The sequence below is a fragment of the Sitophilus oryzae genome, unplaced genomic scaffold (genome assembly GCF_002938485.1).
Source record: "Sitophilus oryzae breed Bouriz unplaced genomic scaffold, Soryzae_2.0 scaffold_1508_pilon_pilon, whole genome shotgun sequence".
In the NCBI taxonomy this organism is placed as follows: Eukaryota; Metazoa; Arthropoda; class Insecta; order Coleoptera; family Curculionidae; genus Sitophilus; species Sitophilus oryzae.
In genome coordinates this window covers 2,439,833-2,463,474 of record NW_022146179.1, presented here as the reverse complement: position 1 = coordinate 2,463,474, position 23,642 = coordinate 2,439,833, and the positions used below count along the sequence as shown (strand labels likewise).

Here is a 23,642-nt window from a genome sequence, read left to right as displayed (position 1 = left end):
ATTATAATTGGTGTATCATACCGTCTAAAATTTACCTCTAATTTTTACAAACTTTCTAAAAGATTGTCGTATGCTAAAATTCTTTAGTCGTTTGCCTATCGTTTTTTATAAAATACGATTTTCTAAAGTGAAAAATTTGCTTGACGACTACATAAAGTGGTACAATTAGGCTTTGAACACTGAGTATGGAACATACCGGAAGGATAATTAAATAGAAACGCCAAATTGGTGGAACTACTTCAATATAAATATCAAACTGGATCATTCACTATTATTTGTTCCAGATCAAAAACAACCTTAAAATGCAACGCATATTATATTTGGCACAGTTACTTAGACTAAAAAAATGTCTTTTAGGCCACTAAAAATTAATTTAATTTAAAGAAACATAATATGTTCTACAATAATTTATATTCAACGATTACTTTTTAAAACACCCAATTATATTATTTCAATGGGGAAAAAAGGATAATTCTCACAGACAAATCACCATAATATTTACACACATCTCAAATTAATACGATATACAGTAGTAAAGGAATTAACTTAACATAAAAAGTTAAGCAAAAATATCACTTAAATGTCTCTTGTTTCGCTAACTTCTACTATCACAATGAAACGACGAAAAACATCAACTGTCTAATGTTTCTTACTCTATTGACAGGTAGGTTACAAAACTACACATTAAGATAGTATGAATGCCTTTTTATTAAATGCATATATAAATATCTTTTATTTTGTTAAACAACTAGTACTGAAGTGGGGGAATTAGTTAATTTATTAACCCTCTCTTTAATGTTATAGATATTAACAAATTATTGAGAAGCTCAAAGAAATACTATTTTGCCAATAATTATAAAAACACTGGAATTTAGAGATCCTTAATTTTCAGTAAGTAATGTAGATGTCAATGGATATCCACTTCGCGAACTGGTTGGTTTCAGTTCGCGAAGTGGATATCCATTTCATGAAACGGACAATTACACTAAGTGGGTACGACATAGGCATTGCTATAACACCCTAAACGAAAGTTTAAACTGCATAATTTTATTGTATATGATAATAAAATAATAAATCATTTGATAATTTAATTATAGACTTTTTGTTTTAGACAAGATTAGATAGGATTAATAAAATTAACCTAATAAAACAAGAAATATATATACGCAATCGCCACAACGTTCAAGAAAGGGGTGAAATATATAGGGCATCCTTACATTAGTTTGCCTTAGAAGTTTAAAGCACATATACAGGGTGTTCCGAACTGTATTCCGAAAACTTCGGCAGCATATTCTGAAGATCAAAATATGTAAAAAATTAACCTAAATTGCTTAGTTTCGGAGATACAGGGTGTAGAACTTTCATTTTTATTTCGATTTTTTGATTTTCGATATTTGAACAAAATTGGTGTCTGGGAGTTTTTTGACATGAGAAATATGGTTTTGATATCAATATGACTCCTACTTGTAGAGGGCACCACCTACATATTTTTTAACTGGTTTGAAGAGTCATAACTTTTCGTATAAAACTACTTAGTAAAAAAAATTCTGTCATCACTGATATAAATTAAACATGTTTACTACATAGTTATTAGATTGAAATCATAAATCTGAAATGTTTTTGGGTCAAACGTTCAACGGAAACTATTTTATCATAATTTTTTTGCAGAAAAATTTATGATGAATTTAAAAAAATAAAAATTTCACAAATTTATTATTTCAGTCAAATCACTATTTACTCATCGTGTTTATTTTTTGTCAATGACTAATCTAAGAACGAACTATGTTAAGAACGGTTGCCCGCAGCGATTTTTACCAAGAGATATTTTTTACGTAAAAAGTCACGGAGATGTATATTTTCTTACTGAGTAGTTTTATACATCTACGGATAGAAAGTCATTAAAAATGTTCTGTTCAAAACAGTTAAAACACATATAGGTGGCGCCTCCTACAAATAGGAGTCATATTGACATCAAAATCAAATTTCTCATATCAAAAAACTCCCACACACCAGTTTTAATCCAAATATTGACGTTACTTCAGCAGTTATTTGGGAAAAATCGAAATAAAGTTGAAAATTTCTATACCCTGTATCTACGAAACTAAGCATTTTAGGACATACATTTATACGAACTTTTTTACTTATATTTATCTGCAGAATATGCTGCCGAAGTTTCCGGAATACAGTTCGGACCACTCTGTATAGTTTTTTAACCATTTTTTTAGCAAATGGGATTGCATTTAAAGTTGAAAATTCAAAAACGACAACTGCAGTTCAAATCAGAGAAGTTCAACAATACAAATGTGTTGTTAGTTTTTCAGATGGCACTACAGTCTATAAAATTTTTGAAAAACATTTTCTGCTGGAATTCAAATTACAGCACTGAAAAGAAATCTGTAGTTCTTAGTTTTTGAGATCTAACTTTAACTCTAATTTTAAATATCTTTTATGCCTCAGTGTGCTTCCGTTCAAAGTTTTGAATTGAAAAAGTTTAACTGTATCAGAGAAGCATAATAAAACAAGTGTAGTTGTTAGTTTTTGTGATGGCTGTTTTGTGATTAAGAAATTAAAAACATTTTCTGTGGGAATTAAAACTACAGTGCTGAAAAGAAAACCGTAGTTCTTAGTTTTTGAGACGTAACTTCCGTTCAAAATCTTGAATAGAAAAAATTCCACTGTAGTTGTCTTAATAACCTTAATTAAAAAAATACATTTTTTGCTAGAATTCAAATTACAGCACTGAAAAGAAAACTGTAGTTCTTAGTTTTTGAGATGTAACTATAATTCTAATTATAAGTAATTTTTACGCTTGAATGTATTGTGAAGTTAGTTATTACAATTACGTATATATACCTTTTTGCCGCTGTAAATATTTAACACACAATATATTAATACTGCCTATGCTTGAGACTAAAATCCCTACGATCGCCAGTTCTGTCACCTACCAAGTATATAGTAGCTCTATACTTAAGTTATCTAAGTATACCTACTAAATACCAAATACTATTTAAGAGTGTTCCTCTTTTTTTCCTTAGTAGTTGATTGTCGTAATTTACTCATAAAAACTGACTAAACGTCAATCAATGGTTCATGCTTCCAGTATCAGTCTTAACGTATACCTCAAACATTATGTTTTAAGAATATAAAAAATGGTAGTTTTCAAAACATTGAGAAATAGGAAAACTATTAAAGGAATTTTAAATTTAGATCTATAAAAATTATTGTATATAAATATTTAATCAATTATTATTAATTTATTAGATATTTTAGAGATATTTGATTTTAAATAAGTAATGTAAACATTGTGTGTGTGATAATGCTACACATCTCAACTCAGTACCATCTTACCTGTTACGCTTATTATCGTAAATGGTCTGTGATAATACTCTTGATGTTAATACCTGCATAATTCTACTGTATATGATACTCATATGATAAGTTAGCTACTATACATATGAAGATAGTTTTAGAATTCGGTAGCGTAATATCTACATGTATCTCTATATATACAGGGTGAGTCTTAAATAAGTGCAAATATTTTCAGGGGTCATTTCGACCCCAGGAACTCGTCTGAGGTTTTTTTCGCAAAAAAAAGATGTTGAAAATCGTGCATTTTCTTTTAAATTTCCCTGTATATTTTCGCGAAAACTTTTTAGAACTGCCTGTTCACCGCAAATTTTCCCACGGTATAATTTCTTAATCTCTAATATTACCATAGTTACGGCTTTACTCTATGGTTACGGCATTAAAAAGAATGCAAATACAGAAAAAATCCGGTGGCTCTCAAATTTAAAAAAAAATCAATTTTTTTTAAATTTTCAAACTTAAATAACTCTGTTATTTTGGACTTATCTGAAAAATGGTAAAGAGAAAATATGGTTCTTTTATCGAGATCTACCAGCCCTGAAAATATTTGCACTAATTTAAGACTCACCCCTGCGCATTGAAAGAAAGTCATATATTTTTTTATTTAGTCCATTAAATTCTAAATACCTTTATAGGCGGAACGTTTTCGCGCCGCGCTATGGAGACTTGTTCGATTTATATTCAATATTAGAATTTAAAGGACTAAATAAAAATGTGGGGAACTTTTTTCAATGCGCAGTAGTGAACGCAACGTCTATCGGCAGCCAGACGACTCGCACGCTGTTCTAAAGAGCATAGTAAAAGATATATCAAAGAACCAGTTTTCTTAAAATACTTGTTTTCCAGACGTTGCTAGCTCTCGAACTATGAAACGAGGTAAACAGAAAAACGTTAGGTGTGATTTTTGTTAATTATACTTTGTTTATTGAAAGATTTATGAATTCTCGCAACTAGTGGAATAAATTAGTGATTTCAATTAACGTAGAAGTTTGTTCCTTTAATTTCAATGTAAGCATTCAGAACGTCAAAATTAGTGGTAGACATTTTCAATTAGTAGGAAAAGTTATCAAACTTTTAACTTTTCCACTAATTATACTTCAAAATTTGCTAGAGAAATCTCATTCTGGCCTTTGATTATCTTCCGTTAAGAGAAATTGTGGTTAGAAATCAAAAGTTGATTGTTGATTGTTTTATAAGTTGAATATTGACTTTCTCTATGGATACAACTGACTAATGCAAGCTGTTGCTATGATATTCTGTTAATTTTAATTGTATATTTTAAACATTGTGAATGATCGTAAACTAAAAAGTATAAAGTGTAATTGAAACCAGGTAATTGAGGCTTAAAGCTTCATTCAGAACCTTTTCTGCTTTTTTTTTCTTAAAGTAATGGTCAAAAAGGTAAAAACTGGCAGCCCTGCAAGCAATGACTTCGTAATTTTAGAGCCTTGTCTGTTGTACATGTATATGGATGGCTAAGACATGATCTGTGATCTGGCCAAGACAATCAAAAATATACACGAGTAATAACAGTAATAAAAAAATAATTTGCTTTCAAAAATCAAAACTATAATACAAGGTATTATATCTTTGATACAATACCTTGTGTGTCATATTAAGGACCAAATTAAACCTGATACCTGAAGCATGAACCACATGTAAGTCCGTGCCAATGGCGCGACGCTTTCGTCTTAAAAACAGTCAACTCGATATTGCGACCATTGCAAAAAAAATCTTTTTTCAACACGGGGATCGAAAGCCACGGTATATAGATACAGAGACACACAGCAAAAGAGATAGAGTAGAACTCTATAGGGCCTCCCGGTCCTCTAACGAGGACGGTGCAGAAATTTCACAAAGACCATAGCGATTCCGTTCGTGGAAAGTTTATATCACTATGCCGCTGGACTCACCGTCTACTCTTGCGAGACGAGTGTCGAACTCTTTATTTAGAGCTGTTTTGGCCTGAAAAAAGATAAAAATGTCGATTTAGTAAACTAAATTTTGTTCGGATTTCATTTATGCCCGATCAAAACCCGTAAAAAACGCCAACCCGCATAGCTGTTGAGGTAATAAAAATATTTTTTAAGCGTCACAAAAGTATTAGTTTTTGCGACATGATTGAGAATATAAAAAAGTAAAGCACTTTTACTTTTATGCCTAGGCATTTATGAAAAACATGAAAATGTAATAATTGATAGTCCTAAAACTTAAAATGCCTTTCCATGGTATTACAATTTCGATTTCATTCTTCGATAAACCGTTATAATTAATTTTGATTAATGTGACATTTTTTATGTTATTAAAGTATCACATTTTTTCCGATAACTATTATCACCCTTTCCGTAGCATTGAACTAAATAAATTTGGTACTTCATATTTTAAAACAGTTGTTTGTAATTGAGCTGTAATTTCTGTATTATTAATCCGGTAAATGATGGAGATAAACAATTGTGATTGATTAAAATTTTATTTTTAGATGAAACTTTTGTTCACAACATTCTGAGAATTCGAATAATGAATTGAATAATGACTTAACAAGTGACATCTGTCTAAAAAAGACAGCGATTTAGAGAGATAATTTGGTTATGTAAAATTTAGAGTGACAATTTTGATTATGCAAAAGAAATATTGGTTGCTTAACGATTAACATTAATTTAAAAATAAATCCCCAACATGAATAACGAACAAAACATTTAAACAAAAACAAGACTACACAAAACAAATTGTTGGTTAGTAGCTGTTAGTAGTAGTCAGAGATTTCGATGTAGTAGTATTTTGGTTTAATGGCCACAGCTATCCAGCCGGGTAACAGAATTATCGTTTTTTAATAAAAATTAAAAAAACATAAAATTATAAAGCTAGAATAGTATACGGTTTTATATTAACCGTCATTTTTTGAAGTTTATAAAAAACATTCATAAAAAAATAAACTCACCGGCAAAAAAAACCGGCAACTAAAACTAGTCCCAATTTCAAAGTTGGATTTCTCGCGAACCACTCTTTAGATTTTAAAGATTTTTTTTAAATTGTAAATTAATTCCTCCTTAACTGATGCTACGTCGAATTTATTTTGAGCACATACGGGGCACAACAACAACACGATATTTTTTAGCCGAACTTTGAAACACCCTGTAGGGTGCAGCAGCGGTAGTAGCTATTGCTAAATTAAATCATATTGTAGCCTCATCTTTTGTGAGCATTTTGTTTTTTTAATCACCACATTATCTCTTTTTGTATTGGATTATATGCTGTTTTAAAACGAACGTCTCGGAAAAATTCAGAATTCATCTCGGAAAAGGCAGAAAGTTTTATGTATAAATAATCAAGGCAACATAAGAGAAAAGGGATTTATGAGTATTTGCTATATGAGAAAAACGGTTGTCAAATTAAAAAATGCCATTATCTGTAACGGATGTTGCTCGTATTGTGGCTTTAATTGAGGATGGCCGAAGCCAACGTTATGTCTCCGATACCCTGGGTATATTATGAACAACAGTCCAGGATGCCTGGAATCAGTATATGGAAACGGGAAATTTCACCAGGCGAGTGGACACTAGATATTAGTCCCTTAAAACCTTTTTTTTAATTTTCATGTTTTAGTTAGTTTACGTCTTTGAATAAGAAGACTAAGGAAGGAGCATACTGCTATCCATGTATTGATGCATGGTGGCCGGAAAAAGCGCCATAAAAGCACTCTAGGGTGGGGATCCTTGACAGTTCTGTTTGACGATTCATTTGACACATTTGAATTTGATTTGAAATTTTGTGGATTTGTCAGTCTTTACGGAGCTTATTTTATGTTATTTATTATTTATTCTTCTACTGATAGTTGTATAAAGGTAGTAAATCTAGATGGAAATTGTGGCAGCACTTAAATTAGCAGTGACACTATCGCGATTTATCGAAAAAGACTCTAAAATAGTTGGTTGTGTAGCGTGCGGTAGATCTCGGCAAAAATTGAGTGAAATAATGGAACAACTATTCGCTAGTAAGTGACTATATAATATACATACGTGTAGTAAACCGATCATTTATGAAATTCACTTAAATTAACTAAATTATATATTTTTCTTGCATTTTAGCTTTTATTTATTACTTGTCAAAGATTACATGTCAAAGAATTTAGATACGTTAATTTGACTTACCTGCTTCAGTAGCGTATCGGATGTTTGTGGTAATAAATACTTATTATAACTTATCTATTTTTATTAGTATTATATATTTTTATAACAATTTTAATAACTACCAACATTTATTCACAACGTAAAATAAAACAACAAATTATTGAGTCTACCCCACGTCTACCCTACATCATAGTTTTACATTTTTTAAATAAAATTAGAACGACACTTATAAACCGGAATTTAAGTCGGCCATATTTGGGGCCCATCGCGGTGTACCTAAGATTTTTGATATGCTCCTTCCTTAGTCTTCTTATTCAAAGGTTTACGTCTACGTTCTGATGTTTGATTTGATTTTAAAGCTTTTTTCGAGGCGTTTGTTTTAAAGCAGCGTATCTTCAATACAAACCGAGGTAATGTCGTGATTAAAAAATTAAAATGCTCACAAAAGATGAGGCTACAATGTGGTTTGATTTAGCAATACCTACTACAGCTGCTGCACCCTACAGGGTGTTACAAAATTTAGGCAAAAAACTTCGTCTAATTATTGTGCCCCGTATATGCTCAAAATAAATTCGGAATAAAAATTTCTGACGTAGCATCCGTTAAGAAAGAATTAATTTACAATTTAAAAAAAAAATCATCAAAATCTAATGATTGGTTCGCGAGAAATCCAACTTTGAAATTGGGACTAGTTTTTAGTGGCCGGTTTTTTTTGCCGGTGAGTGTATATCCTTCAAATATGCGCACATAGTGCACACACAATTTTTTTTAATTTTCTATAAAACGGTATGGAAATTTGGAAAAGTATAAACGGGATTAAACCATTTTATAACAAGCAAACATTTTTTATGAAGAATGCATTTTCTCAAAATACCAATAATAATAAAAAAGTTTTTCCTCTCGTAAAGACAATCCGTGGACATACTGTACACACAATTTACATAATTTATGACAACAGAAGAAAAAAATATTTATCATTCAATCTATTAAGAAGTTACTTGTCACGTCATTCACGATCTTACTAGTTGACATATATGATTTCGACTGATAAAATACCATTATTATCGTATCATCGTATCGTTGGATAACGGAAGCATGAAAATCCAGCTTAATAGGCAATATATGGATAACATTAAATTGGGTTAAACATTGGCAACGTTGACAGACATCTGGCGTAAATTAGCTTTGTTTTTCAAAATCAAACTTAAGGCTTAAATCCGAGCTTTAACACAGAATGAAATTAATTGTTTACCACCTTAAAATTACCTTTTCTCGATGTTCTTGCAGCTGATCCCGTACACACTCGTGCTGTCGTTGGAGCTCCTCCTTCCTGGTATCAAAAAGGTTCTCCAATTTCTCTCTTTCGGACACTCCCCGGCCTACCACGGCCGTAACAGCCTCCCGTTTGACCCGGGTGAACTGTTCCCTGTTCCGGTGTTTCTTCGCCAATAATTTGACTTCTTCCCGATGGTCCGCTTGAAGTTTCCTCATTAACTCCGAAGTCTCTTTCTCAAATTGATCCTGTAGTAAAAAAATATATTCAATAAATATGATTATCTACAGGGTGTTTCAAATATTATGTGCCATCTCTTAAGGCGGCCAACTGATAATAGTGAATAAAACTGATAATAGGGCACAGAATAGATTTTAACAATCCAAAAATTATAATGAAAGAAGCGATAAAGAGAAGAACATAACATACGTAAAAATTAAAAACAAATTAAAAGTTCGAGGCTTTTTGGTTTTACCTTATTAAGTAATTGTTATCAGGTAGTAATTATTAATTTTGAAATTTAATTTGATATAACGTTATTTTAACAGAACAACAACGGTTTTTGTAGACGTGTCTGTTTAAAAAAAACTAAAGTGTTCTCGAATAGTTGCAGATATTTTAAATGTTTTTATATTTTTTTCTTTATTCTTTGTATTTTTTTCGCTTCCGACGAAGGAAAGAAATATATATTTTCCGAAACGTTAAGATTTTTTTTGTCCGTTAGGCAAATTTGTTTATCAGTAAGCCACTGCTGACAATTAGTCTCCGTTGGATTAACGCAGCAGTGTTTACAAAAAATAACTATTATATTTTGTAGATTTTCTTGCGGTGGCGAAATACCCAAACGGAAACTACTTGTCAGAAGTTAGGTTTACAGATATACAAATTTGCCTAACGAACAAAAAAATGCTTAACGTTTCGGAAAGTTTATCTCTTTCCGTCGTCGGAAGCAAAAAAAATACAAAGAATAAAGAAAAAAACTATTTAAAATATTTAAATTCAACTATTCGAGAACACTTTAGTTTTTTAAAACAGATACGTCTACAAAAACCGTTGACGTTCTGTTACAATGACATTATATCAAGTTAAAAATAAAATATATTAACTATATATAATATAAAAATAAAGTAAAACCAAAAAGCCCCAAACTTTCTGTATGATTATTTTTAATTTTTACGTATGTTATGTTCTTTACATATACATACAGCCGTTACCCGCTGACGAGTATTCGACACACATAAAGAAGATGGAAACGCAAGGCGTTTTGACTCTGAAATCCAGCAGAGGATTAGTAGCGCCTCAAGAGCATTCTGGAAATTAAAAGACAGGGTTTTCTACAATCATGACTTGAGTACAAAAACAAAACTTGCAGTGTACCGAGCAATTATAATCCCCACCATGTTATATGGGAGCGAAACCTGGGTGCCGTACCGCCGACACATGAACGCAACAAGTTGCAACAGAGACACCTTAGACAACTCTTAAGAGTCCGGTGGTTCAATCATGTCTCAAACGTATCGGTCCTTGAAAAAGCTAACTACGAGAGTATTGAAGTCATGGTCACAAAATCCCGCCTAAGATGGGCTGGTCACGTATGCAGAATGCAAGAAAACCGCATGGCAAAATCTCTGCTTTACGGTGAGCTTGTAGACGGTAAGAGGAGGCCGGGTGGACAACTGAAAAGGTACAAGGACATTTTCCACGAAAATTTAAAGGGAATTAACATGCAGAATGAGTGAGAAAAAGCAGCTCACAATAGAAACCAATGGACAAGGATTGTAAACTTAGTTAACAGCGGCAACCAAAAAGTAAAGAGGCAACAAAGCAATGAGATTTTTGAATGTCCGGAGTGCGGTAGATAACATCACGTATCGGGCTTTTCAGTCACAGAAAAGCTCATGAAAGAAAACGCCTTGCGTGACCATCTTCTTATGTTCTTTAAAATCAAAGAAGCGATTGCCATACATTACTAACATCTACAGATGCATGAGCAATACATTTATTTTTATTAGATTGTATTAAAAAAGTCTCTTTTATTTTTCTTTTAGAGGCTATCGCTTCTTTCATTATAATTTTGGCGTTATTACAATTCATTCTGTGCCCTGTGTCCCATGAATGCTGACAAATCTTAGATTTGTGAAAATCTCCTTTTCCTTCTTTTTCTTTTTTTTTTCTTTTCTTTCTTTTTTTTTCTTTTTTTTCCGTTTGGATTAACGCAACAGTGTTTACAAAAAATAACTATTTCATTTTGTAGATTTTCTTGCAGTGGCGAAATACCATATAGGATTTTTGGAGAGATGAATCCGCCACATAGATATAGACATTTTTTACTCTGTATAAGTAAGAGTACGTACCTTTAATGCTTTTATTTGATTATTTTGACTCTGCTTCATCACCTTCTCCGCCGTATTGTAAATGAGATCATGGTACCGTTCCCTAAGCTCCTTCTCTTGGGAAACAAAATCCCTGCTGATGGCTAGCAATCGTTCCGACTGGCTGCGGGGAAGTCCCCGCTCCGAGGGGTCGGTGCTCGTGGTACCTTCGCCCTCGTCGACGACAGATGTCAACGGTTCTACACTGGGCGATTCGGTGGAGAAGACGCCACTTACGCTGGTAAACAGGCTACAGTTAAGGTGGGACATAGGTTAGACAGTGTCGATGTGTGGTGGTCAAGAGACTGAGCTCATTGATTTGAACAAATAAAAAGTTTTAATAATAATCTATAATAGTTGAGGGTTGGAACCTTTGGTGTTACACAGCAAAATAAAACACTAAATCACCACAATACACCAAAACACTTTTACTTTTACACTGGACGCGCGTTTCGCTAACCATGTTAGCATCATCAGCAGATGATTATAAACCGAGTTTATAAGTTTATAATCATCATTGCTTCAGTTTATAATCATCTGCTGATGATGCTAACATGGTTAGCGAAACGCGCGTCCAGTGTAAAAGTAAAAGTGTTTTGGTGTATTGTGGTGATTTAGTGTTTTATTTTGCAATAATAATCTATGTATTTTTTATACCCCTAAGTTATAAGGGTGGTCCATCCTAAATTTATTGGATAATTTTTTTTATTTTTTTATGATCTGGCATTAAAAAATACATACAACCCTAAATTTTCACCTTTCTACCATCAACCCCTATTTTTTAATAGCGATATTTTTAATTCAATAATTTTAATTTAACAACAAATTGTTTTTAAAAATTGTTAGAATACCTTTAATTAAAAACGTGAGTATGATTGGGTATATACCGGGAATAATGGTATTTGCCCAAATTCAATATATCATTTATTGACACTTTGGATATATCATCGGATGCATAAACTTGGGTATTTACCCAAATTTCAATATACCGTTGGTATATTGAACCGGGTCTGCTAGTAATAATATACAGGGTGGCCCAACTGTATTCCGGAAACTTCGACAGCCTATTCTGCAGATAAAAATAAGTAAAAAAGATCGTTTAAATGTATGTCCTAAAATGCGTAGTTTTGGAGCTACAGGGTGTAGAAGTTTTATTTTTATTTCGATTTTTTTTCAAATAATTTCTGAATTAACGTCAATATTTAGATGAAAATTGGTGTCTGCGAGTTTTTCGACATGAAAAATTCGATTTTGATGTCAATATGATTTCTATTTGTAAGAGGCACCACCTACATATGTTTTAACTGTTTTGAAGAGTAATAACTTTTCGTCCATACCTGTGTAAAACTACAGAGTAAGAAAATATACATTTCCGTGATTTTTTACGTAAAAAATGTCTCTTGGTAAAAATCGCTACGAGCAACCGTTCTCAAGATATTTAGAATGGAAATGGTCAATACATATCGTTATTGACAAAAATAAACAGGTTGAGTAGATAGTTATTTGACTAAAATGATAAATTTGAGAACTGTTTATTTTTTAAGTTAATCATAAATTTTCTTCGAAAAAATGACGATAAAACAGTTTCTGTTTGAACTTTTGACACAAAACATTTCAAATTTATGATTTTAGTCTAATAAGTATTTAGTCAACATGTTTAATTTATGTCAATGATGACAGGTATTGATAATTTCGATTCCAAATATCTCGAAAACCATTACTAGTAGCGATTTTTACTGGAAGAACTTTTTTACGTAGAAAATGTCCTAAATGTATATTTTTTTACTCAGTAGTTTTATAAAGGTACGGGCGAAAAGTTATTACTCTTCTAGTCAGTTAAAAAATATGTAGGTGGTGCCCTCTACAAGTAGGAGTCATATTGACCTCAAAATCAAATTTCTCATGTAAAAAACCTCCCAGAAACCAATTATCATCCAAATATTGAAGTTACTTCAGAAATTATTTGGCAAAAATCGAAATAAAAATGATACTTCCCTATATTTTAGTTACTCCTCCCTGTATCTCCGAAACTAAGCATTTTAGGACATATATTTATACGAACTTTTTTACTTATTTTTGTCTCCAGAATAGGCTGCCGAAGTTTCCGGAATACAGTTCGGACCACCCTGTATATTACTTATCCACAAATAATATGATAAATTACACTGAATTTGGATACGTCAAATAAAAAGAACCTAAAAAATATTTATTAAAATAGTCATCAATAAATTTCAGAAATATTATAGAAAGACTCGTGAATTAACATTTGTAAATTTATTTCGTTAAAAAATGTTTTAATTGTTTGTCTGAACACTTGTGCAATGCAAAATGTCTTTAAATAATTAAATTTCCCCAAAGTAACTACATAAAAACATATTAAAGCTCAGTCTCCTTTATTTTGGTTATTAAAATGTGCATTAGTGTGAGAGTGTTAAATGAAAATTAATATGCAAAGTAATTAAATAGGTCGGTACTTACATATTTTTGCTAGAAAGCCTTTTCACCAGCTTCATATTAATTAATTTGGACTTCTTCTCCGAGTAATCTCCACTTTTTTGCGACTGCAAAGTCTGTTTTTTCTTTTCGTGTTTCTTCCTTAACGTCTCTAATTTCTTATCCAATTCTAGTTTCTTTTCTAATAAAAAAACTATTTTAGAAATGTATACGGTGGTCGAAATTGGTCTGATTTAACCAATGAAGAATCCAAGGACAAATAACACCCGAGAGCAAATTGTGACGATGTTACCAAACAGTGCCGTGGCACATATTTTTCTTAACCTCGCTGCTTGAAAAAATATTTATATTTTTTGATAAATGTTTTGACTACGTCTATGGTGTATACGGTGGTATCATACTAATTAATTACGAAAAAACCGTATTAAACTGTTAACAAAAGGTACAAAACTAGTATCGACGTATAACACACATCAAGTACATATAATGTCAGAAAAATAATTATCGAATTCAATAAGAAAACTAAGAAAACGCTACAAAGGTGGAGCGGACTGTTTATTTACCTATGAAACGTAACTCCTGGCTCTTTCTTATCGCTGCTTCTTTTACACTTGAAAGCTGAACAAGTAATCACCATTGTAATTAAGTTTATACAAAGTTCACTACACACAAACTATTAAAAATCGCTAAAATTGTCGCTGGTGACCAGATGATGACCCATTGTTTTCAATCAAAAGAATGAGGTCTAAGGTCACAAATTCTGCGGCAGCCCGTATATGGGTCCTTATATTCTTTAGTCCTTGGATTTAGCAGAGAAAACATATTTCCTGACTAGATAGAGCAAAATCGACATAGATGTCACGATTTCTGATGTTTAATGGTATAAACCGCCGCACACTCGGCAAAATGCTACGTTTAACTTGACAAAAATCTGTAACAGTTAAATTTCATCGCTACGACCTCTGTGTGCTAGCTCATAAATTATCGCAAATAACTTATTTTTGCATCATGTTTACTATAATTTTATTGTTAAATATTATTTTATTTAGTATTTTACCATTATGCAACCCGATATACACCGCTAGATTATACAGCTTCAGCTCCACTGTCACTGATGCCGACCAGCAGTAGACTTTTTGTCCGTCTCTCTATATCTTTGATCATCACCTGTTCGTCACTTGTCACTGTCAGATCAAATCAGATGTTTTTGGATTTATTTATCCTTTGTTTTGGTTATTGAAATTTTATAATTATCAGATAAAATTTCGTAGTTAAATTGGTTATTTTTGATGTGGATCGCAGTGTGCAATTCGTTCTTTTAATTGTGGAATTTCTGAGTTTAGTTCGTTGATTGACCGGATATGGAATACGGCTGAGGAGAAAACATCATTTTTTATTTATGCCTTTTTGTGAGTTGGACTAGTCAAGATATATAGTTCTCTATCTATATCCTGGAGGGAGATTTCCGGTTGAAATCTGATTTTGTGAAGGAAATCGAATCCTTGCATCACTTCTTGTGTACTCCCCGGCTGAAGAGTGTCGTCGTGAAGAACTGGCTGCCGTTCCGTGAAGCATTCCCTGTTGGTGATTAGCATGCCTTCCTAGTGAAGGATTAAGTCTTCCGGAACACATTTGGTCAGAGACGTGGTTGTATTTTGTGGGATTTACATGGACTACCGACCAGTTTCCATAATGGGATTAAAATAGCCTTTTTCCGACCGATATTCCGATTCCACGTGCCCAAGAAGTCCCCGAACAGTTCCAAGGTATGCTATAATTCTTCTGCCTATTCTAAGTCAATGCTCAACTGATTTTTGTTCATATTGTTGTCTGGTTTTCGACTTTTCCACGCCCACGTGGTGTAGAAAGATTAGTTGAGTGTTATCTTTCTTAAGTCTTATTTGGTTGTTCGTAATTGTAGAGCAAGAAGACCGATTCAGACCTTACAGCACAGAACAGTCCAGAATTCCATCCGTTCCTGTTGCCCGTGTGTAGAGTTACCCGTTGGATATTATAAACCCTCGTTGAGGTAAAGTTCAGATTTGATTAGTCCTTCTTTATTAACTTTATTAATTACACATTGTGCTAGTCCTTGTTCTATAATTGAGGCTCTTTTCTAAGACAACCAATATTATTTAGGGTTTTTATGTTCACCATTTGAAACCTCAACAACTTGCCTTTCATCTGTACGTCTGCTGACATCCGTGGGCTCCAGTGACAGTACCCCGAGCTGCTGTACATCGCCGTAGCAACCCTGTAGCTATACACCGTAGCTCAGCCGGAGGAAGTTCGAATAGTTTTCAAGTATATCACATCGAGTAGAGTAAGACTGTTTAGATTAGTATAATTTTAGATTTGCTATTTGTATTCTGCCCTTAGAGCATACTTAGTTTAAGTTAAGGGGGATGACGTCTTAGTTTTAATATAGCTTAGACCATTTTCATTTTTCATTTATTTTATCGATTTAAACTTTACTTCATTTCATATACATTTCATCATTTTCTCTATACATTTAACCTTTTTGATATTTCATACATTCATAGTCTCATAGTTAAGTTAAAGTCACTTAAGTTTAAATAATTATAGTAACATTTGAAGTTCATGGTAGTTACACTCAAGTTCGAGGTTAGTGTTGAAGTCTACTTAATAGTTACATCTTTATTGCCGAGTTCATAGAGTATAATCTCTTGGCGCCCTTTTATTAATATCTTTGAACCCCGACCACCCGGCTGTTAAAATTAAAAAGCTAGTGGCCTCTATGCAACTCATTCAGATTAAGTAAACTTTGTGTTTTATTGAACTTCAAATTAGAAAGGGCGTGGCAAATCTAAATTAATTTTTTTTTCGTATGTTTATTCACACATTGTTTTTCTTATTAATAATAATAATAATATAGTAATAATAATAGTAATCCAGACACCGGCTTTAAGCTGAGAAAAAAAAATAATAATCCAGAAACAATCGAGCATATAACGGGGGGTTGCAAAATACTAGCGGGGACAGATTACACTGATCGACATAACACGGTAGCAAAGATAATCATTTATTATCGATATCGCTGTACCAAACGACAGCAATGTAACATCAAAAGAAAGAGAGAAGATTAAAAAATACACACCACTTGCTATAGAAATTCAGAAAATGTGGAAACAAAATAAAGTAACTTACACCTATAGTTATATCAGTAACAGGTATAACTACAAAAGCATTCTCTCAACATATACAATCAATAGATCTACCCCCATACATTCACACTAACATGCAGAAAGCTGTAATCCTAAAAACGACAACTATAGTAATAAATAACAGAAAACTGTTAAACTTTACAATACATTAAAGAAGAAATTATAAATACAAAATTTAAGCTTAATATCTTTCGAGTTACAATATTATTGTACGAAGAAGAAAAAAAAAATATATACACTATAAATAAAAGTTTAATCTTAATAGTCATCAATTTACTATTACTGTTATATAAGAAAGAATAATAATAAGCAAGACAAAAAAGAATCAACAAGTCATTATAATATTTATAAGATCTTTTCAAGACACGGGGCCAGAGGATGCATTATCTGTTATTCATTTTAAAATGAAGTTTAAAGGAGTTTGGGGCTAATTTTTTTAGTTCAGTTGGTACAGAGTTATAAAGTAGATAAATATTATATGTAAACGATCTTCTAAAAATATGTAATCGATATGAAGGAAGCGATATTAGGCCCCTAAACCTAAGATTTAAATTATGAACATCAGTACGGTATGATATTTTAGCAACCAGATACGGAGATATTATAAATTATCTTGTGAAATATTAGAGTCGAGTGCATCCTTCGTCTTTCTTTCGTAGATATCCATTTTGCTTCCTTTAATTTGTATGATATTGGGGAGAATTTCCTAATACGGTATATGTACCTCAGACAGGAATTCTGCACTTTCTGAATCCTATTTATGTTGTTTTGGTCGAGACAGGGACCATACACCGCATCAGCATAATTGAAACATGAAAGAACGAGAGAGTCCGTCATTCTAATTTTTAATGAAATCGGTAAAAAGTGTCGATGTGGATAAAGTATTTTTAGTTTTGGATATGCTTGCTTAATACATTTAGTAACATGGGGCTCAAATCTTAAATTTCTATCAAACACCAACCCCAAATTTCTAACTACTTCAACTTTTTTTAGAATGTTGTTTCCTATTTTTAATATAAAATTATCGTAGGCTGATTCGGAAGCTCTACCAAAAAGCATATAGCATGATTTGTTGGCATTAAGTTCAAGTTGATGTTTGTGGGAAAATTGACAAAGTTTCTCCAAATCATTGTTAACGGACTCTACGGCTTCACCAATATCATTGGGATAGAAGGAGTACAGAAGTTGAGTGTCATCGGCATAAAGCTGTATAGAGCAATTATTAACCCAATCAGATATCCTGCAAGTATATATGCTGAAGAAGAGCGGTCCCAATATAGATCCCTGTGGTACACCATTTGTGATGTATTTGCTTCATAATTTGCCTTTATCAGTGATAACATACTATTTCCGATTTTTCAAGTAAGTTTTTAATAATTGAATTGATTGTTCAGAAAAACCCAGGTGTTGAAATATAGAAATTAAAATACTCTGATTAATTTTATCAAAAGCCTTTGTATAATCTAACAAAATCATATTACATTTGTAGAGCTAATTTTAAATATTATATATATTTTTCCAGTGCAAGCGTTGCGGAAAATTAATGCAGTTCGCACTTTTCGTAGAGCGTAAAAGAGTGTCATCCAGCACACCATTTGAATTTTTTCCTACTGTCAATAATAATATGAAAAAAAATCTTGTAATACGCTTTGAAATTCTTAATTTAGAATATCTGTTTTTTTTAAGTAAAAGAATCATTTCTTGATATCACAGGACTGGTATAGAAATCAGTGCGACTCCCTGCAAATAAAGGGCTATTTCAAAAAGGACAGATTAGGGAAAGCTGATTTTTTATACCTGTATTAACATACATTAGGGATTTTAATTTTAATAAGTTAAACGCGGAACTCCGTGGAACTCATTACTATAACTCATTATGAAAACAAAATTATAAAAAAAAACACAAAATACGCTCTTCCCAGAAAGTGCGGAATCCACCAACTTTCGGTAACGCTTGCGCCGTTATAGTTAAAAAATTATAACATTTAAAATTAGGTCCACAGATTTTTTAGAAAAAAAAAAGGAAAATCCGATTTTTTTATTTTCGGCAATTTTTTTAAAACCTAAAAAGCGGGTCAAATTGCATTTAGACTTCTTATACATTAACATCTTTTCCCATGTGATAGAGAGGTGGAAAAAGTTAATAAATTATAAATACGATTTTCTTCAAAGGGGTATATCCAGAAAATCGACAATCGAAATCTTTGAAATTATATATCTCGGAAACTGTGCATTTTCGAAACCCAGTTTAAATGGGGTGAATATAGAGGTCCAATACTAGCTCTATGCGTAGAGGCCTCACTGGTCGTTTAGCTACTTACCATTTCAAAGAGGAAACATCTTATTTACACCTTTATTTGTCAAACGCCAAAATTTTCGAAGTGACTTCTACCCTTAATTTCAACGTTAACGACTTAAAAATTATTTAAAATCATATAAGATAGGCCTGGTTATAAAAACATACGAATTTTGGTAGCTCGACCAGACTATAAAATGTTTTAAGAAAAATGTATTATTCCGCAAATATAAACCCATAACTTTTTATGGGCAATTTTTAAAATGGTCGAAAATTCAAAGAGACTTTATGCTATTAAACATATCTAAGAAATCGAACCTATGATATCTCTGTCAGTGTTGCTCTATCTACTCAGGAAATAGGTTTTCGACCACCCTGTATAAGTCTACTGATGTTTTCTTTTACTTACCTTTAACCAACTTATTCTCTAGTATTTTATCTAATGATTCTGCAACTATTTCTTCGATTTTCTCCTCAATCTTAATTTCAGTCGATTTGTTTACAGAGTTTGCTTCAGGTGCAATAGCGGGTCCAACGTGATGAGCCAACAAAGTCGTGGGTAGTGATGTTGTTACGTCATCATTGGTTACTACATCGATAGAACTTGAGCCTCCAGTCGATATGGTAGGGCGTTGTGCTGGACTTCCATTTACGTGTTCCTTAATATTCTGGAATTATATCATTACTATTTATTCAATAATAGATTAATCATTAATCTGTATTTATGCACGTGTTTTATACAGGGTGAATCTTAAATAAGTGCAAATATTTTTAGGGGTGGCATATTTTGACCCCAGGAACAGTCTATGAGATTTTTTCGTATAAAAAAGATGATATAAGTAGTAGGAGAGACGTATATTTTAGAAAACTTTTTAAAACCGTCTGTTCACCACAAATGTTGCCCTGTATAATTTCTTAATCTCTGAATTACTATGGTTACGGCTTTACTCAATAGCAAATACAAACGAAAATCCGGTGGCTTAAAAAATTTTTTTTTTTAAAGTAAATCATTTTTTCAAAATTTCAAACTTGATTAACTCGTTCCTTGGTCTTTTAATAAGTCAAATGTTACTTCTTACTAAAGCTTCATTCAGAACCTCGGAATCAGTGGAATAAATTAGTAGTTCCAATTAGCCGTAGAAGTTTGTTCACCTAATTTTAATGTAAACGTCATAATTAGTGGTAGTAATTTTCAATTAGTGGAAAAAGTTAACAAACTCTTGACTTTTCCACTAATTACACTTCAAAATTTGCGAGGAATTTCATTTTGGCTTTTGATTATCACCCGTCAAGAAAAATTTTGGTTAGAAATCAAAAGCTTATTGTTTTATAAGCTAAATATTATGCTTTCTCTATGGATACAACAGACTAGCGCAAGCTGTGGCTAGAATATTTTATTAATTTTAATTGTGTTTTTTAGGCATTGTGAATGATCGTAAACTAAAAAGTATAAAGTTTAATTGAAACCACTAATTTATTCCACTAATTAGGAGGTTCTGAATGAAGCTTATTACTATTAATTCATTATTTATTAAATAAATTTATTTTTAATTTATTATTACTAATATTACTACTTATAATCATATTAAAGAATGCATCTTTATTTTAAATACCCTTTCTAAAGTTCCCTGTTTTTGTTCATCGCCTTCTGCTGGTTCCATATCGTCTGTCAAAACCGATAATTGTTGAGCACGTTTCTCCAGATCGCTCTGGTATTTTATTGGATTAGCCAATGCTTCGGCGAAGTCGGATAATCCATCAGGTACGTAATCCTTAACAACTACATGAAGAAAAAGAGTGGCTAATGGTAACGGCTGACCTACAAAGTCAAGATAAAATTCATATAAAAAGGATATTATTATAGTGGGAGTTTTTTACCCATTTCAGTCCGTAAATTGACGTGCCTGTAGCCGGGGCAAAGACCCACGACAGGTAGAATGCGATGGCCGATAAATTTGCCACCTTCTTCATATGCCACAATCCTAATGGAAGCTAAATCTGGCAAAACGACTTTCTTAAATACAAACGGTTCTTCGTCGTATACTGGATTTATTCCGTTATTTTGAATAACCTAAGACATAAAATAAATCATTATTGATGTCGAACTAGAAAATACTCATGATATGTATGTAAGTACAGCATTAGTAAGTCTTCTGTAAGTTATTTGATGAAATGTTTTCGTTGTAAAACGTTAAAACATTGTAGAAATGCTTGGATTGGACCATATAAACTCAACAAGAGGATTCTCTGCTGGTTTAAAAGTAATTTTCACAGCAGAATGCAGTAAGTTCCCATCTGTCAATTATACAATCAATATTATACAATATAGCAAGGAATTTAAAAATCATTTTATCTTTGAGGTACATCCTTTCTCGATAGTTTGTTTTTTGGTTCATCTCAATAGCTTTATTTTTGTTGGAGATATTCGCTATTGAAAGGGATGCTAACATTTTTGCATAATTTTTACATTAAAACCAAAAAACCATATCTTTGCTTTTGGTCCTTGTCAACAGACCTTCCTAAAACAGACCTTCTTGACATAATAGGTATTTGCTTCGTTTAATCTTCTTCTTACAGTCAGTGTTCACTTACATGTATAGTATTTTTAATACCTATTTAGAGGTACCAGCCGTTTTAGTAACTTAACGTATGCGGCTTCTTGCACCATCTAAACCCGCATGAAAAAAATTAGGTTATGACCCTTGTCATGTCAAATGCTTGACATATTTCTTATTGCATTGGCGGAGTGACTTGAAATTTCATATTATCAGTGGCGGTTCGATTTGAACTTGTCATATGAAGGTTCCAGTACGTCTAGCATATGAGCTTGCCTCGAGAAAGCAACTGAACTATACTTCGTGCACACTTAAATCTGTTAGTGATACAATTTTGATCTCTATCATCTTGAATTAAAGCAACTATAGCGGATACAACTCCTGGACCATCCCCTGAACCATCTCGGCTAGAGTAACTGCCAGATAGCCAACAGACGATAATAATATGATTTATGACCAGTTACATTACATAAATCATAAACACTATTTAATAGGCCTGTTGATTGGGACCAATGTAACGGCATGGTTTTAATGTAAAAATTACGAAAAAGTGTCTTCTTCAAAAGCGAATATCTCCAACAAAAACAAAGCTATTGTAATGAACCAAAAAACACATTTTTTAAATTCCTTGCCTCGTTAACATATTCCACTTGCTTTGTTAACGTACTCCATAGAGTGTGTCAAACTTTCACCAAAATATAATTTTGTTTTCCCTCGTATAATTGGCATATGAAAACTTTCATTTTTAATTAGGAAAGAGATACTAAAAAGCCAAATAATTTAGCTACAAATTGCTTAAAAAATCATCAAAATCGGTCCACTAGAACACAATATATAAAACTTTAAAATAAATCAAAATTTTAAGGTGTTCGTTTTTCGTGCCGGTGAGTGTAGTACTTAGAAATCTTAAGATCTTTGGTTGTGGGTATTAGAGAGAAGATTTTGGTAAGATTTTGATAAATAAGTGTCGAAGTAACAAAATAAAGAAATTTTTAATAGTGATTGAGTGAAGTACAGGGTGGGTCAAATTAGACGCTTTTAAATGGAAACACCCTTTTCTATGGGAGATAGACAAAAACTAATATCGGTGTCTGGAGCTCAATTTTTGTCAAAAACATGATGGTGAAAACCGCATATCGATATCTGTTACCGTTTCGGAGTTACGGGGTGTTTTTTTCAAAAATATGCATTTTTAACAAATCGCTGTAACTTTTTTGCTATGGAAAATTTTGTATTTTTATGAAAACATTTCCAAAGCACTTTTTTACGTACAATTTATTAATGGTTTAAATATAATTTTTTTAGAATTAATAATTTAAGAATTATCAACAGAAAATTTGATTTTTTATATAGGACACCCTATATATTTTTAATTTATTGAAAAGAATTTAAAATTACCTTTCCAAAAATATAACACACTTGATATTTTGCTCGATTCCTCTTCGAGATATGGAGTATATAAAAATTCGCCCGCTTTAAATAAGTAGGCTTGGAACAAAAAAAAATTCTAGCTGTGAGCATCAATTAAAACGAAAATAATATTTGCTATGAGAGATGCAGAATTTTATAACAATCTAAAATATATTTAACCAACATCAGCACATTTAAACTATATCCAATAAGAATAAAAATAAATAGCAAACCAAGACATGAGATTTTGCTACAGGTGTTCGGATATGTCGCCTGTTCGGATATGTCGACCGTCTTCTGTTATAGACAGACAGTTTTTGAACATTTCTCGCGGAATTCATTAACTCAGTGGGGAAGATACCCTCTCAAAACTGCTAAGTATTTCTAATTCTTGTCTAGATTATACGGAAGAATAAGGAACCTTTATTCATCCGCAAATATATCCATAGGATTAGATCCATGGGCCGATAGTCAGGCGGCCTCGATGGCCAACGTCTGGGATCTTGGTTAGCTATTCAATTATTCTTGAAATTGGCTGCTAAAATTTGCTGATAACATGGGCATATCATCAATAAGGGGTCCAAAGCCTACTAGTTAAAAGTGG

At 32.2% G+C, this 23,642-nt stretch overlaps 1 protein-coding gene across 2 annotated transcripts in view; it reads right to left on the bottom strand.

Moving 5' to 3' along the window:
- LOC115878390 (1-phosphatidylinositol 4,5-bisphosphate phosphodiesterase classes I and II) overlaps window positions 1-23,642 on the bottom strand; it is a 333,255-nt gene that overhangs the window by 3,162 nt on the left and 306,451 nt on the right. The window contains exons 12-18 of one of the 2 annotated variants that reach the window (XM_030894884.1): window positions 20,952-21,144; window positions 20,687-20,892; window positions 19,483-19,741; window positions 13,617-13,773; window positions 11,121-11,388; window positions 8,760-9,014; window positions 5,280-5,331 (exon numbers count right to left, since the gene is read on the bottom strand). In XM_030894884.1, coding sequence (XP_030750744.1) covers window positions 5,280-5,331; window positions 8,760-9,014; window positions 11,121-11,388; window positions 13,617-13,773; window positions 19,483-19,741; window positions 20,687-20,892; window positions 20,952-21,144 — 1,390 coding nt within the window. The remainder of the gene's footprint in view (window positions 1-5,279; window positions 5,332-8,759; window positions 9,015-11,120; window positions 11,389-13,616; window positions 13,774-19,482; window positions 19,742-20,686; window positions 20,893-20,951; window positions 21,145-23,642) is intronic. The other variant, XM_030894885.1, reaches the window with a different exon arrangement.